This window comes from Lagopus muta, chromosome 2 (genome assembly GCF_023343835.1).
Source record: "Lagopus muta isolate bLagMut1 chromosome 2, bLagMut1 primary, whole genome shotgun sequence".
Lineage (NCBI taxonomy): Eukaryota > Metazoa > Chordata > Aves > Galliformes > Phasianidae > Lagopus > Lagopus muta.
In genome coordinates this window covers 97,442,488-97,457,278 of record NC_064434.1, presented here as the reverse complement: position 1 = coordinate 97,457,278, position 14,791 = coordinate 97,442,488, and the positions used below count along the sequence as shown (strand labels likewise).

The window sequence follows — 14,791 nt, the reverse complement described above, 5'->3', positions numbered from 1 at the left end:
AAAGGAAATTGGAAGGTGGAGAAAATCTATTACCTTTAATCTCTCCCCCTAGAAAACTGCTTCCTTTTTTCAAAGTGAAGATGCAGTGCTCTCTGTGTTGGGACCTTCCAGACAGTGGGATATAGAGTGTCAGGAAATAAACCAGTGCAACCCCAGCTGACTTTCTTCTATCAAATTATTTGGCCACTAAATATAGTTAGACTATGAAACACTAGGACAGGGAAACGAGTTGCACAAGTCCACAGCCCATCTTGAATAAAATTAGTTATGGGGAAAATAACTGTCCTTCCTTGTTTGACCATCACTGGCCCTGGCTTTTCAGTGGTAGAGGCAAACAACTGTTTGCCAGGCCCAGGAGGCGGGTGGTTGTAGGAAGTTCACTTGGTTAATTACTCGAAGCATAATCAAATTTGTCCTTGTCTCAGTTCCCGACTTATCCCTGAAATATTGATTGAATTTAGAAGCTGAGCTTTCCTAAGTAGGCACAGTGGATCACCTGCATTTTTAGAAGTTAATCTGAAGTTGCATAATCCTTGTTTGGGCTCCATCAGAGTTACTTCAATGGAATTGCCACCACAAATTGCTGCTGGGTGAAAGCGAGCCTGGACCCAGCAGGCAGCGGTGTGTCATGCTGCCTTGCAGTGTAGGTGGGACTCGGGCTCCCGCGGGGCCCTGCCTTCCCACAGACATGCTGTGCCTCCCTGCAGGGAGACACGGAGTCTCCACCCCTCATCCCCACATCGCAGCGCTGAGGACATCATCATCATTCTTTTGCGTGGGCTGAAATCCTCCTGCATGATGTCAACTGAATACATTTAATTAAAATGAGAAGGCTACTGCTACCCTTATCACAGTCCTTTCCTTCAATTTGTGTTTGCCATTCTCATTTCCAGTTTCTCAGTTTGCCTTCTTGTGCAAATTCATACAGACACTACCTGCCTGCCCCTTCCCACTCTGTCCTGCACACAACCAGCCCTCTCCTCTTGTGGGCTCCTTTCCTGGTCACCATCCTGTTGTAGGTGACAAAGTGCCTAGCTCTGATCCTATCCCTCCTTGCAAATCCCTATAGCAAAGGGAAACCACTGCAAGGGTTTCATTCATCCAAACATTACTCGTAGGACTGTAAAATACAATTTTCATTCTAGTGAAAACTAGACTTTGAGAAGTTTCTCTCTGCTGGCAGAGCTCTCAATAGCAAGCGTGTCCCTTGGAGGACTTTCCCTAAAATCACAGCTTTGCCTTTTTTTTTTTTTCTTTTTTTTTTTTCTTTTTTTTTTTTTTAATGTCAAAGATTGGGATAGGGGGAAGGGCAGTAGTGGCTGTTGCATCTGTCACACAACCAAAGCCTGCCCACCCTATCCCCCAAGAAATACGCAGCTGAGTGTAAGTGAGGAGCCTATAAAAACCTCCAGCTCACACCTGACAAGCCAGACACGGCTTTCTCAAATCAGGGAGGGCAAATGCAGACACAGCATGCTCAGAGCAGGATATTCCAGCCTTCTCACTGTGGCAGCGTCTGTGTGTGTCACAGGGAAATACATGCTGAACTGGATTAGGCTGAGGTCAACTTATCTAGTGTAATGATCTTGTCTCTGATAGTAGCCAGAGGCTTCAAACAGGACAAAGCCTTAGTGGGTAAAGCAGCTTTCGTCCTGCTCTCTAAGAGCTTGAAAAGTGCCCTCCCCTCTGAAATCCATGGACTGCTTATGCCTCTGTAAGAAACCCCCCCCAAAATTAATGAACCATCTCATACTAAACCACTGCAACCACAAAATTTTCACTATTTCTTACCCTTTCGTTTTATTCGCTTACTTTCTTGAAGGCACGCACATCTATTTTTATACTTCTTTCTTTTTTCCCTAGAGAATACATTTGCACAGAAGTATGAGGGCCCTGTGCTATTGTTTCAGTGTGAACTACAACCACTCCAGATAGCTGAATTTTCTCTACAAGGTCTCCTTGTGGCACACATACTCAACTCCAAAGCTCTAATTTGACTGAGTGGACCAAGAAATGCCATAACTGGAATAACAGCAGCTCACCTGTTGTCCCAACAGGAAACATTTTGTACAGAATCCCAGAGAGCTCACGCCTGCATGACACACATTTGTCATCAACCACCTGATCTCTGAGAACCCAAAAATACCCCTCTCTGTTTTCACAACACTCTTACAAGGTGTGTGAGGAGGAGCTGGGAATGTCCCACAGTGATCCTCACTTTTCAGATGTGGATTCAAGCACCAGATTAGAGGCCAGATTTTCATCTACCAATGGTGCTTGGTTGTGTCTTGCAATTCCCTGCCTTCTTCATAGTATCACTTACTCTGATTGCATGGTGAAGTGCAAGTCCCTTGCAATGAAGGGAACTGGATTTTTTTCCCCTGTGGCTTGACTTATATGTGTAGTCATGACATTCACACAGATTGCTCAAGCAATTGCAAATCTAACCCTGAAAATGTGACGGCAATTTAGTTGTTTGATGCTATGCAGGAAAAATGCAGTAGAACTAGAAAGGGCAAACAAATCCTAACTCTTATTAGGAGAGCACCTAACAGCACCTTCTTATATGAGCTAATATGAACAGAATCCACCTGGATGTAGTCAGGAACAAACTGATCCATTCACTGAATGATGCTATCTTATGCTCTCATCTCATGCCACTGTAAGACCCAGAATTGCTGTGATGGAAAACCCTTGATAAAATCACAAGCTGGTGAATAGTTAGATGTTTGCTTTCGCTTTTCAGCTACTGGAAGAACCAAGGGATTTGGTCAAATACTTAGCCAAGAAAAAGGCAGGAGGTTCTGAAAAAGGGCTCTACAGTATATTACATTAATAAAAAATCATCTTAGAAACAGAAAAAGAACAAGGCTGCTACTGCCACAGAGGCAGGAAGATGTCTTCATCTCCTGCCCTTCTCCCTCTGCACACTGGCTGTTAGGCCGTGCTGCTGGAACCACTGCATTTCAGGGGTGTAAGTGCCTCTCTTTTCTAGCTTCTTAGACAGATCGCTGCCCAGGAAATGCCAACATGGTGCCCACACCACGGCAGGGGAGATGGAAGGCAGATGCTTTATGGGCAAGCGGGAACAATTTCAGCCCATTAAAAACACTACTGTGTAAACTGAAGAGTGCCCAGGTCTACGCTCATATTTAGGGTTTTGATATCAGGCCAGACAAAATTATTCTTGGTCATTCTACGCCTGGAAAGGACCCCATAATGCAAACTGTTAACGTCATCAATTCCAACTTATATCTACTCAGACTTAAAGTACCTTCTATTAGGTTAAGAAATACTATCCTAAAAGAGAATTATTTCTGCTGCCAGAAGGGCCCTGCAGAACAATATATTGAGAATAAACAAAAAGATAAAGAAAATGCATAAATGAGTACTTATTTTTAAGCAATGAGCATCTTAGTGATTTGGCAGGTAACTGAAGGATCACCATTGTACTCAACTCATTTTCACTGGCAACACATCCTAAGTGGCATTGAGTGAGGCTGGAAAAAGGCTGGGTGATGTAGGGGAGAAATTTTAAATGACCAAAGCTTCCCTTCTTGCTGTGTGAATGTCATGAATGGGAGAGTGGATGGTAGGTTTCAGCCATTACAGTGACTATCTTCAGAAAACAGAAGAGCTGTGATTCACCAACTGGCCTCACCTCACTGCTGTGCTCTTCCTCAGGGTTGTGCTACCCCACTGTTCCCCACTGTTAAGGTTTGACTAGGCTGGGTATCCTCACATGTGCCTCAGCAACAGCAATGACTACAGCTATGCTCACTCCTGGAAGGTTTTGTTTCACCATACCTCCAGTGAAAGAGCCTGGTGCAAATCAGGATGAGCTGTATGAGCAAGTAACACAAGGCTCTTAATTCTGATCCTTTTAATAAGTAGTAATAACAGTAATAATAAACAGTAATAACCATAAACCCTAACCCCACTCTTCACAGAGCATATTCCTGCGACCCTGGCAGGACAAAGACAAGCAACATTGCTAGTGAGAGCCACAGGAAGGGAAGGTAGGCCAGGTGTTTTTCGTGACAGGAATCAAGTATTCTCCTAAATTTCTCTCACCTAGATGGCATGTAAGTCTATTATCTCTACCCAAGCCTGTAAATCCCTGCCTGTTTACAAGGAAGGGATTGATCATCCACAGTAAGGATGCAGGGCACATTCCTACATCCAAACAAAAATGATCCACATCTCATTTTTTGCTCTGTTATACACTTTAAAGTTTGAAAGCCTTCTCACACACTTTCACAGTGCAATGGTTTTGTCAAAAAAGGGTTTTTTTTTTAAGACTTAGGAGAAGCATAGATGTTTAACAATTCTATCAGCTCTTGAAAAACTACTCAGAATTTTTTGGCTGAAAATTGCAATGCTTTAGGAAAGCCACCCACTGACTGAAATAGAGTCTAATTAACTTTTGTAAGAATAAGATTATACATAATTAATGTAATATGTAGAGATTTCTTCTTTGCTAACTAATAAGTGTAATTATTCACTTTTGCATAATGACAAAGAGATCCAGTATTACAGATTATACACTCTGAAATAAAATGGTTTTCACTCTTATGGATATAGCTATATAATAACTTTTGGAAGATGGATGTGCATCAGTAACAGCTATAAATAGCAGTTTTTAGTCTTTTCTGTAAAATATTTAGATCGTGATTTTATTTTGTTTTCATAGAACACAGTTTCCTATTATGTTTTTGAAAATAATTTTTCTTTAACAGGTTGGAAAATGGAGTGGAGAGATTTACAGTGTCGAGAAAACACCACAGAAAGGGAAGTTACTGGCACACACCTTTCATTTGTACTATATTCAAGAAGCTGCTTCAGAAAATATGCCATTGCTTTGCTAAATTGCTACATAATTATTCATCCTCATTTTGATAATCATTTACAGTAACTGCACGAAACATTCACACCTCACTCTTCTTCCAGTGCCTTTTCTATACGTACATAACTAAGGAAGTCAAAGCCAAACCATGCATGTTCTCAGCAGTTTTAAAAGAGGCTGATGTAAGCAACAAGGAATGTGTAAAGAGTCTGCTTCCCCACGATGGAATCTAATAGCAAAAAGGTGATTTCATAATCTGCTGCTTGATTTGAATTTATACTTCGACCCTCCTACACAGAAGGTATGTATCACAACAGTGGTGCTACTGCCTGGAATCCTTTGTTTTCTTTAGCGTAGGGCAATCCTAGGTCTGACAGTATTAGTGTGAGTTGACACAGCTTTAAAGGAGATGAGCCAACTCATGGCAGTGGCGAAGTTGGCTCTGCATTTAGGAATGAGAATGAAAAGCACATTAAGCACTAATCCTTTTAGGAATAGGATTCAGATTTACTCTTCCGCACTTTGCAGGATAATTGTTCCAGCCTCTCAACAAAGAGCCCTAGCAAAGCCTTTGGCACACTAACATTGTCCAGTTGATGCCAAGAGCCAAGGATCTTAAAGGATCATTGACTTTTCTATGTGAAACAACACACATAAATCCCCACTCCATGGAAAAGGGGGAGGTGGAGGGTATCAAATTTTTCTATGACAATGCAGAGAATGATCTTGAAAAGGCAAAACATTTGACTACCTAGTGCTGAAATTAACATTTCCTGGTGTTCTTCAAGTGTTAACTTAAGGTGCAAAGGAACCTTTCACATCAAGTAATACGACGTGCATAATGGCTTAATTCCCTTGTTTGTAAGCATGGCAGTGACAATACTAACACTGACTGACATTTTGGACACCTTTATATAGACAGAGGTGAGATGAATCATCTGGGATGATAAGAAACACAACTGATCTAGCAAAACAAATGAGCACCTACCTAACTGAAAAGAAACCCCCAACACAAGCTGGAAGTTTAGGTTATGTGTCCCCTTAATTCATTTCCTATACTTGTATTATACTACTCTTGGATGAATCCAGAGAGAGCAATGCTGTATACTTCATTTCAGGTGAAACTGAGCATCCTACAAAGACAGCCGCATTATCACTTCCACTGCAATCATTCCCCAATACACAAACTCTTTTCCCCAAAGCAAAAGGCACATAAATGTATTTCTGCACATGATTTTAAAAGCTATTAAACAAAATTTCCCCTTTGCTGATGATGGCAGGTGACAGCTGTACCTGAAATGGATTGTATGATTTGACTTGTGCTTAAAAATGTGGACAAGATGATCTGAAGGATATTCTGGTTCTCTTTCACAAAGTGCAGGGGATTCTAGTTGGGAGTAGGCTAGTACTGCAGCCATGCCTAGAGTATCTACATGGAAGGGGACCAAGTTGGAGCATCTTACTATCTAATCTATGAATAATTACTTCTGTAAAAACATTCTGGTTCACATGATCATTAACTCTTACATGATCTTCAAAAAATATTGCTTGTCCAGATTATGAATATATATTAATTGCAACACCATCTTATGTTATAATTATAGTGTGTCTTTCATTTCAAGAGATCCTTAGGCCTGTTACAGCATATACATAATTCATTTTTGCTCACCTCAGGGCTGAACACAACACAATAATAGAAGGGACCGTATTTGTTATTAATAAAGGTAGTCAGAGCTCTTTTCTCATTCCTCACCATTCTCTAACTTCTTAATCTCTGTTGCAATCACTGCCTGGTGGCTGCAGTGGTGATAAATAGGAAATTTGCAAAGTAGAATAAAGGAAAAGAACAAACTCTTGTCATCAAAGCCAATCACAATGTCTCTGACTATGACTACAGCATCATTAGCTAAATAAAAGTTAAAAACTACGAGCATTTTATAAGATAATTACATGATTGCAAAGTTAATGTTCAGCATTAGTATGATTTCTATACCAAAATCATACCTCAAAGATTATTTGGGATGGTTATCTTAAAGTAATCATCTGCATTTTGGTATTTCCCCACCTGGGAATTCAGAGACACAGTTTCAAAGGTACACCATGTTAATGTGACTCTTCTAGAAACAGAGGCAGGAAATGCAGATCATATTTTTCTAAGTATATTTGTACTGTTTTGCTACGGTGACAATAACAAAACCTTTTCAGCAGCACACAGTCATTCAGCATGTCAAAAAAGACAGCAAGGAGGTTAAGACTTCAGATTTCATAGAATCACCAAGGTTTGAAAGTTCATTCAGTTCAACCATCCACTTATCACCAGTATTTCCCACTAAATCATGTCTCTCAGTACAATATCTAAATGTTTCTCGAACCTCTCCAGGGTTGGTGACTCCACCACCTCCCTTGGGCAGCCCATTCCAGTGCCTGACCACTCTCTTGGAGAAATATCTCCTGATGTCCAACCAGCATCTTCCCTGGCACAACTGGAGGCCCTTCCATCTACTTGCACTGCTAGTTACATGGCAGAAGAGGCTGACCCCCCCCTCACTACAGTCTCCCCTCAGGCATTTTTGGGAAGCGATAAGGTCATTCCTGAGCCTCCTCTTCTGCAGTCTGAACAATCCCAGCTCTCTCAGCCACTCCTTACAAGGCTTGTGCAACAGACCCTCACCAGCTTTGTTGCCTTTCTCTGAACACCTTCAAAAATGAAGGTCCAAACTGATAATCCAGACCTTGCACAACAGCAAATGCAATCTCACACTGCCAATTTCTCCCCCATCTGAGATCACTCAGTGTTGAACGGTTAATCCTTGTGCCTGGATAAAAACTTGATCTGGGAATTGAAAGAAAAGCATGCACTAAAAGGAAGTGCTCCTGCCTTAGAGACAGACATGTTCACATCTCAAACCATTTCCAACTTCAATACTCACTATTATGCTTGAAGATTCTAATAGTAGCACCTGAAAGCCTCGCACCAAGAACGAGAGAAGTGTGGTTCAATTCATCACTTAGAATGAGGCAACCCTGTGGAGAAGAAGTACAAAAAGCATTTGCATGAAGTGGGAAGCTGTTTGCAAGTGTGTATGTGAGTGTTTCAACATACAGTTATGTCTGTATATACATAAATACATACATACATACAGCATTGAAACAATGTTACACGTGAATTGGAATTTCTGAAAGAACTACTAGAAAGATAGGCAGAAACAAAATTCAGATTCTCAGACATTCTCAGAAAGTGCATGAGATTAACATAAGGAGGAACTGATACTGAAACTGGACTAGCATCTGCAGTTTGATAATTGAAATAAGATCAGGATGGATTGAGACTGCCATTAAGATTTAAGTAGAGCCAAGGCACTAGACACAATCTTACTCTTTCTCTGGTAAATTCATATACAATTTATCTGCAGTGTATGTTTCACCAATGAACTCAGTTGAAAACCTTCTTTATAGAATAAAAAAAATGCAGAAAAAATAATTTAGTATGCTGTATCAATGAGAGACAAGATTCTCAGTTGAATTCAAGCTGGAGCCCTAATTTAGCTCTGTCTTCTATTGTATATATTATGCTGTGACGCTTCACTATCCAGTACAAGGACAACACAATATTAGCTAAATAAATATTATTTAGGAAACACGGATTGTGCCTAGGATTGGAGGCATCCACACAATTCTGCTTAAAGACTGAACAATAACAGTTAGACATGTGCATCTTGACAAGACAATATAGCTACCAGATTTAACTATAAGGAAAATTTAGGAATAAATCTCGCAAATATAGGACAACTACACAATATCTGCAATACCTAACACCATATAATAACAGAATCACAGAATCACCCGGGTTGGAAGGGACCCCAAGGATCATGTAGTTCCAACCCCCCTGCCTAGCAGGGCCACCAAACATACACAATCAGATCAGGTTGTCCAGGACCCCGTCCAACCTGGCCTTAAACACGTCCAAGGACGGGGCATCCACAACCTCCCTGGGCAGCCCGTTCCAGGGCCTAACCACTCTCCTAGTAAAGAACTTCCCCCTAACATCCAACCTAAATCTTCCCTCCTTCAACTTAAAACCATTTCCCCTAGTCCTGCTGTTGTCAGCCCTTTTGAAGAGTTTACTCCCCTCCTGGGTGTAGGTTCCCTTCAGGTATTGATAGGCTGCAATGAGGTCACCCCACAGCCTTCTCTTCTCCAGGCTGAACAAGCCCAACTCCCTAACATAATATAACATGTAATATTAGAATATACTAATTATATTCTACACAATACAGTAATAACTTCATGTCACTTGTACCTAAATATCCCACCTCTGACAAAGGCCTGCATCTCCACGCGAGGCCAGCTAACTAAGGGATAAACATTTTAGAGCTAAGCGAGAGAAAATTATTTTAGGCTGCTGTGCACGTCTGCGATTTCATAAATTTACCTCTATTAGTTTTTAACTGTTTCTTTGGACATTACTGGACTACTTCTCCAGCACCACAGTAGATTGAAGTTCATATCCTCAGTGGCTGAACATTTTCTCCAGCCCAATCACTGTGTACAAGTACATTAGAAATCGCTTATAAAAGCTGGATTCTTTCTCAATAGTGAGGAAACAACTTCACCTCTAGCTAGGTTTTTTGGAAGAAATCTTGAACATACATCACGTGGTGAATTCATTCCACCTCCATCAAAGGGGAAATAATGCTTCGCATTTGCCTGAATCAGAGAGAACAATTTTTCCAGCCAACATCATGGTATATGAACAAGTTGCGTCAGGAGCTGTGATGAGTGGAATTACACATTTCCATGTCTTTGCATCGTGGTACTCCAATGGTACTCCAAATTAGAGATAAGATTCCTTCAGAATCAAACAAGAACCAAACTTTTGTCACACGGCCTCATCTTTAGACTTGCATTTGCCACCAGCTTTCTTTGCAAGGGCTGGCCAGAGATCCATTCATCAGAAATGCTGAAAGCTGTTTTGCCTTTCTGATACCAAGCTTTTTTCTTCAGTTGAGCCTTTCCATTTAATACAAGCCCAGAATACTACAGCAGTTGTTAAAACAATTAAACAATAGTTTTGTGTGTTTCATCAGGAAGTACTCACCTTTCCAACAAGTGCTGGAATATTCATTGAATTTGTTGCAAATCCCATGCCAAACACCATAGCATCTTCCACACCTAGGAATTTGGCCACAAGATTCTCTAGCTCTACATGCTTGTCTAGGGTCCCTGCAGAAACAAACACAGGCAATCTCATTAGACTGTGAAAATTATTACTTCTAAGGACACAAAACATTCAAAAGCACGAATCAGGCAATCTGTCATTAAGCCAAATTGCTTTTTTTTTTTTTTTCTTAGTTCTATTGAAGTTTTTCCATTTGTATCTGGTATCCTGTACGTGTGGGATAAAACAAGAAAAAGGAAGGATGCAAATCAGCTATAACTAATGCTAGCAAATACTGTTGCTGTTAAGATAGCAGTTGCTTTGGGATAAAAAAGTTTGTTTCCCACAGCAACAACTTTTTATGTAGATTATCCAGAAGAGTCATTTGTTGCTTCTCCCCTTGCCACTACTACCCTGGTGAGGAATGAGACCACCTTTTTATGTGTAGGACAAACATGTTAGGCACTTTTTAGTTCTTTCTGAATGAGAAAGCAGATGACAACAACAAAGTTCTTCAGTTTTTCTCCTGAATGTCTGTATCTATGAGTATGAAATCCTTAATTATGATATTTTACGGACTGACAAATGAAAGCTTTCTCCATCCTGTTAGACTATGGATAATAGAAGTTAAGGTAAGCTCCAATACCAGTAACTATGTTCCTTCCTCCCTCGCATCAGCCAAACTTAAGTGCCAAGGCTACACTAAGACTCTTCCTTACTGGAAGTAATTTGTCTAATGTTACTGTCAGGAGTCTCCAAACAAATAAGGTTGTCCAGATGAACAACAAAAGCAATATCTTTGTTCACTAACTCTCAAAAGAGGACAACAAAATACAAAAGAGGATAAACAAAAGAGTAGTGTTAAGAGATGACAAATAACTTTGAACAGTAATAAATCATCTCAATTTGCCAACTCTCATTTTTGTTTTCCTGCCTGTGCATTGTGGTACCAAGGGGAATTCTATGGAAATTCTTACAAGATGATCTGTGGGGAAGAAAAGAGAGTAGGCTGTGGTTTCTAACAGTATTTTCCCTATGAATAAGGCTCCAAGAAGAGAAAAGAAGAAAAAAATCAAAGTTAACCTCATGCCTTACTTGAGTTGCACAAATTGATGTCACAGTAATATAGGCAAAGTGGATTACAATTAACTGGAACAGAAATTCAGTACTTACTGTGATAGGCAAAGGACAGAAAAATGGAAGAAAGCAGAAGTTTGGCTAGAGTGTCCCAACAATAATTCTGAGTCAGGAAGATGATCTTATCCTTACCGTGGAGGTAAGCTCATTAAAAATAAAAAGAAATCAAAATGACAATACCGTTTCAGCAGCAGCACTAACTCAGCTGTTGCAGTGAGGTAGTTCTTTTGTTAGTTCTTTTATATGGAACTATTTTATATTATATTCATTAAATAAGTTGAATCTCCAGTAGATGTGAGTAGACTGCACATGAAAGCCTTGTAGGGCAGCTACTTTTTTGCATTTGTAGATCCCAAGATGCACATGGATATGGGCTAGTCATGCACACAGCTTAGCAGTTCGGCTCCATGAAATACAAAAACAGTATTTCAGATTGAGCTGCCAGCTGGACAGGTCAAAATCGTATGTGTGAGGCTCTTTCTTTTGACTTGTAAGCCCAATATGTCTTGGTATATTTCCACAGTTATCTCTGTGTTGGTTGTTTTTTTTTGTTTGTTTGTTTTTTTCAGTCTTGAGCTTGGTTACAGCAGTCACTGATATCTGAGATTTCTAGTCAAGTGCCGTAGTGCTCCTTGCAGATATCATTTTGTCACTTCACTGCTATGGTCACACACAGAGAAGATGTGGTCTGAAAAGAGAGCTTGAAGCCAATCACATTATTGTGACAGACTGAATTAGAAGTAGGTTTGTGAAAGCATGAGGAAAAAAACCATCACTTGCTTTGCAAGGCAGTGATTTTATAGCGTGAGAACATTGTCCCTGACTCTTCCAGGAGTAAATCTTACACTGCTGGGGTGGAGTTAGTTAAATTGCATTTTGGGATTGCAATGTAGGTTTTCTGTTTTTGCAAATAAGGAGAGCCTGACTCATGATAAATTATTCTCTTCAAGCATCTATTAGATAGGAAAACCACACTTTTGATCCTTTTCAAGTGACTTGATGATGATGAAGAATCAGATCTCTGAAAGTAACCTATTCTTTCTTATCTACTAATCCTAACAGTGAACGTGGATGATGATGCATATCACTACTGCTTATAAATACTCGACTGAAAATTGGAATCAATAGGGACTTGTTTTGCAAAACCAAAACTTGAACAACAAGTATTTGCAATATCGCCCCTAGGGTTGAATTACTTGAATTATAATGGCAATATGGTAGGTGGTAGGTGAGGTGTCACAGGAGCAATATGATACACATCAGTACTGACAGTACTGATACATACCTGATACACTGATATATACACTGATATATGACAGTACTATATATATTAGGAAGAGTAGAATTGATAAAGCACACCAGCCTGATTTTCTCAGCTTTACAGTAAAATGGGTATTTGATTATTTAACTTCATCAGAAGATTTCTCCAACATGGATCACTCTATAGGCACGGTATAAACCGCAATTACATCACAAAACTTTCTACTGGTGGGAAAAAAAGGAATAGTAAATAATAAATCCCCTCCTTATCAAATGCTGACCCAGTTTCCTTTCAGCTGCATTTTGGGGACAGGGAACATGAAGTAATCTTTGTCGTGGCAGTCTTTCATAGACTTAGCCACATCCTTGGACTGCGAGTCTTGTCAGTCTACTACACATTGGCAACAATGTCTTTCAGTGCAGTTTTTAATTTTAAATTTTGAAAGGAGTAAAGGAAAATCCGTGTTTGCTTCAAGCAAAACCGAAGCTAGATGAGTAAACTGATAGAAACAACAAACAACTGAAAGAAAAATAACTGATTTTTGTAAAAGTCACTTCCACAACAACTGGTGATCTTGATGCAACTTGCCAATGTGAGTAAGAACCATCACTCTGAGTAAGTGATGGTTTGTCAGAGGTACTTTTAACTGGGTGTGGAACAAAGTAAAGTCACCTGAAGATCCCTGCCTAAGTGGAAACTTAAGGTCACCAACTCTATTAAGATGTTTGTCAGAGATAATACTACTGAGACACATACACACTTTTAGAAAGGAATATTAAATGAGTGATTATTAGAAGGATGAAGAAAGAAATGATGTAGAAACTGTACTGCTTTTTCATGTCACTCTACAAGAACGGATGATCCAGATGGTATCACAGTCCCACTGAGTCTGCAAGAGCAGCGAAGCCTAAACTTGTATGGTGATACAAGTGATCAAAAAGAGAAAGAGAATCATCCAGTAATGTTATCCAGATGCCTCATTTAACACCGCATGTGCGTAAAAGAGCCTCTAAACAAGTGGGTTTTGAGGAGCATTTGAATAAAGGAAATGCTCATGCTTTCTAAATGTTGCCATCTGCTGACAGGACTTTCAAAGAAAAAAAAAACTTCAGCTATCACAGATTTAATAACATACCCATGTTATTTACTGATTCTCAGAAAAAAATAGATGGATTTTTACAAAACTTCCAGTTTAGTTTGGATTGTCTAGTTTTGTTTGATTTTGTTCCCTTTTTAAAACTACACAGCTAAAATTTACAGCTGAATTCAAGCCTTGATAACATCAAGGCATGGATAGCAGCATCTTAAGGGGGGTATACAAAAGAAGGGGACAGACTGTTTAGCAGTGTCTTCTGGGATAGGACAAGGGGAAATGGTTTCAAACTAAAAGCAGGGAGATTTAGATTGGACATAAGGAAGAAGTTTTTTTTACAGAAAGGGTTGGGAGACACTGGAACAGGTTGCCCAGAGAGGTGGTAGATGATGCCCCATCCCTCAAGACATCCAAGGTCAGGTTGGACAGGGCTCTGAGCAACCTGATCGAGTTGTAGGTATTTCTGATCATTGCAGGGCAGTTGGACTAAATGACCTTTAAGGTTATATGATTATAAGCGTTTAGATATCTGTATGTGTATAGAGAATTTGGAATATATTGGTAAGTTAGCATGTATACATTTGAGATCTTTCATGTTTTATACAGACCACACAACCTCTGTTTACTCCTGACACCTCATTTAATCTGTCAGAAGTCGAGTTGTTTGGAGGTTTTTGATCATAAACTGGATTAGTTATTTGTGAGAGGCTAGGCTAAAAAGGGAAAACAATGTTAGCAGAAGACAGCAAGAAGGAAAATTCCTCTCATTAACTGCTTCCTGATGTATGCTCTGCCCTATCAGAAAGTCAAGTTTGCAAAATAGACATACACAATTCTTGTTTATGCAACTATTTTTTTTTTCCTTAAGCTCTCATTTAGAAACTTACAGGAACTTTAATTCTTTATCAGTTTCTCTAAACTGAAAAATGAACCATTTAGTTATTTGTTCAGTGCAAAATGGCCCTTGCCCTCATTAAAACTACAAGTTGATATAAAAGAATGGAAAGACGAATTACTATTTTTTATCTTCTTGAATCTGCTGCTAGAATATTAGGCCTTAAAACCTAACAGAAGGATATGAAGAGGATGAAGTTACTTTTGCAATTTAATTGTTGGCACATTTTCATATTTGCTTTTTAACAATCATATAATCAAATAACAAAAATCCTCAGAAAACAAAAAATTATACAATCAGTTCAAGGTAGGCATTAAAAGATAAGTTCCCAACCATGCTCTCCAGAATGAATCATTCTGCAAGTGTTCTGTGCAGGCTCCGTCTTGTCGTTTGGTCCAAGA

General features: G+C 39.6%; 1 protein-coding gene across 10 annotated transcripts in view; it reads right to left on the bottom strand.

Annotated features, from left to right (window-relative positions):
• SPTLC3 (serine palmitoyltransferase long chain base subunit 3) overlaps nucleotides 1–14,791 on the bottom strand; it is a 398,986-nt gene that overhangs the window by 28,555 nt on the left and 355,640 nt on the right. For all 10 annotated transcript variants that reach the window (XM_048935743.1, XM_048935749.1, XM_048935741.1 and 7 more), the window contains 2 exons: nucleotides 9,945–10,069; nucleotides 7,777–7,870 (listed from right to left, as the gene is read on the bottom strand). In XM_048935743.1, the coding sequence (XP_048791700.1) occupies nucleotides 7,777–7,870; nucleotides 9,945–10,069 (219 nt within the window). The remainder of the gene's footprint in view (nucleotides 1–7,776; nucleotides 7,871–9,944; nucleotides 10,070–14,791) is intronic.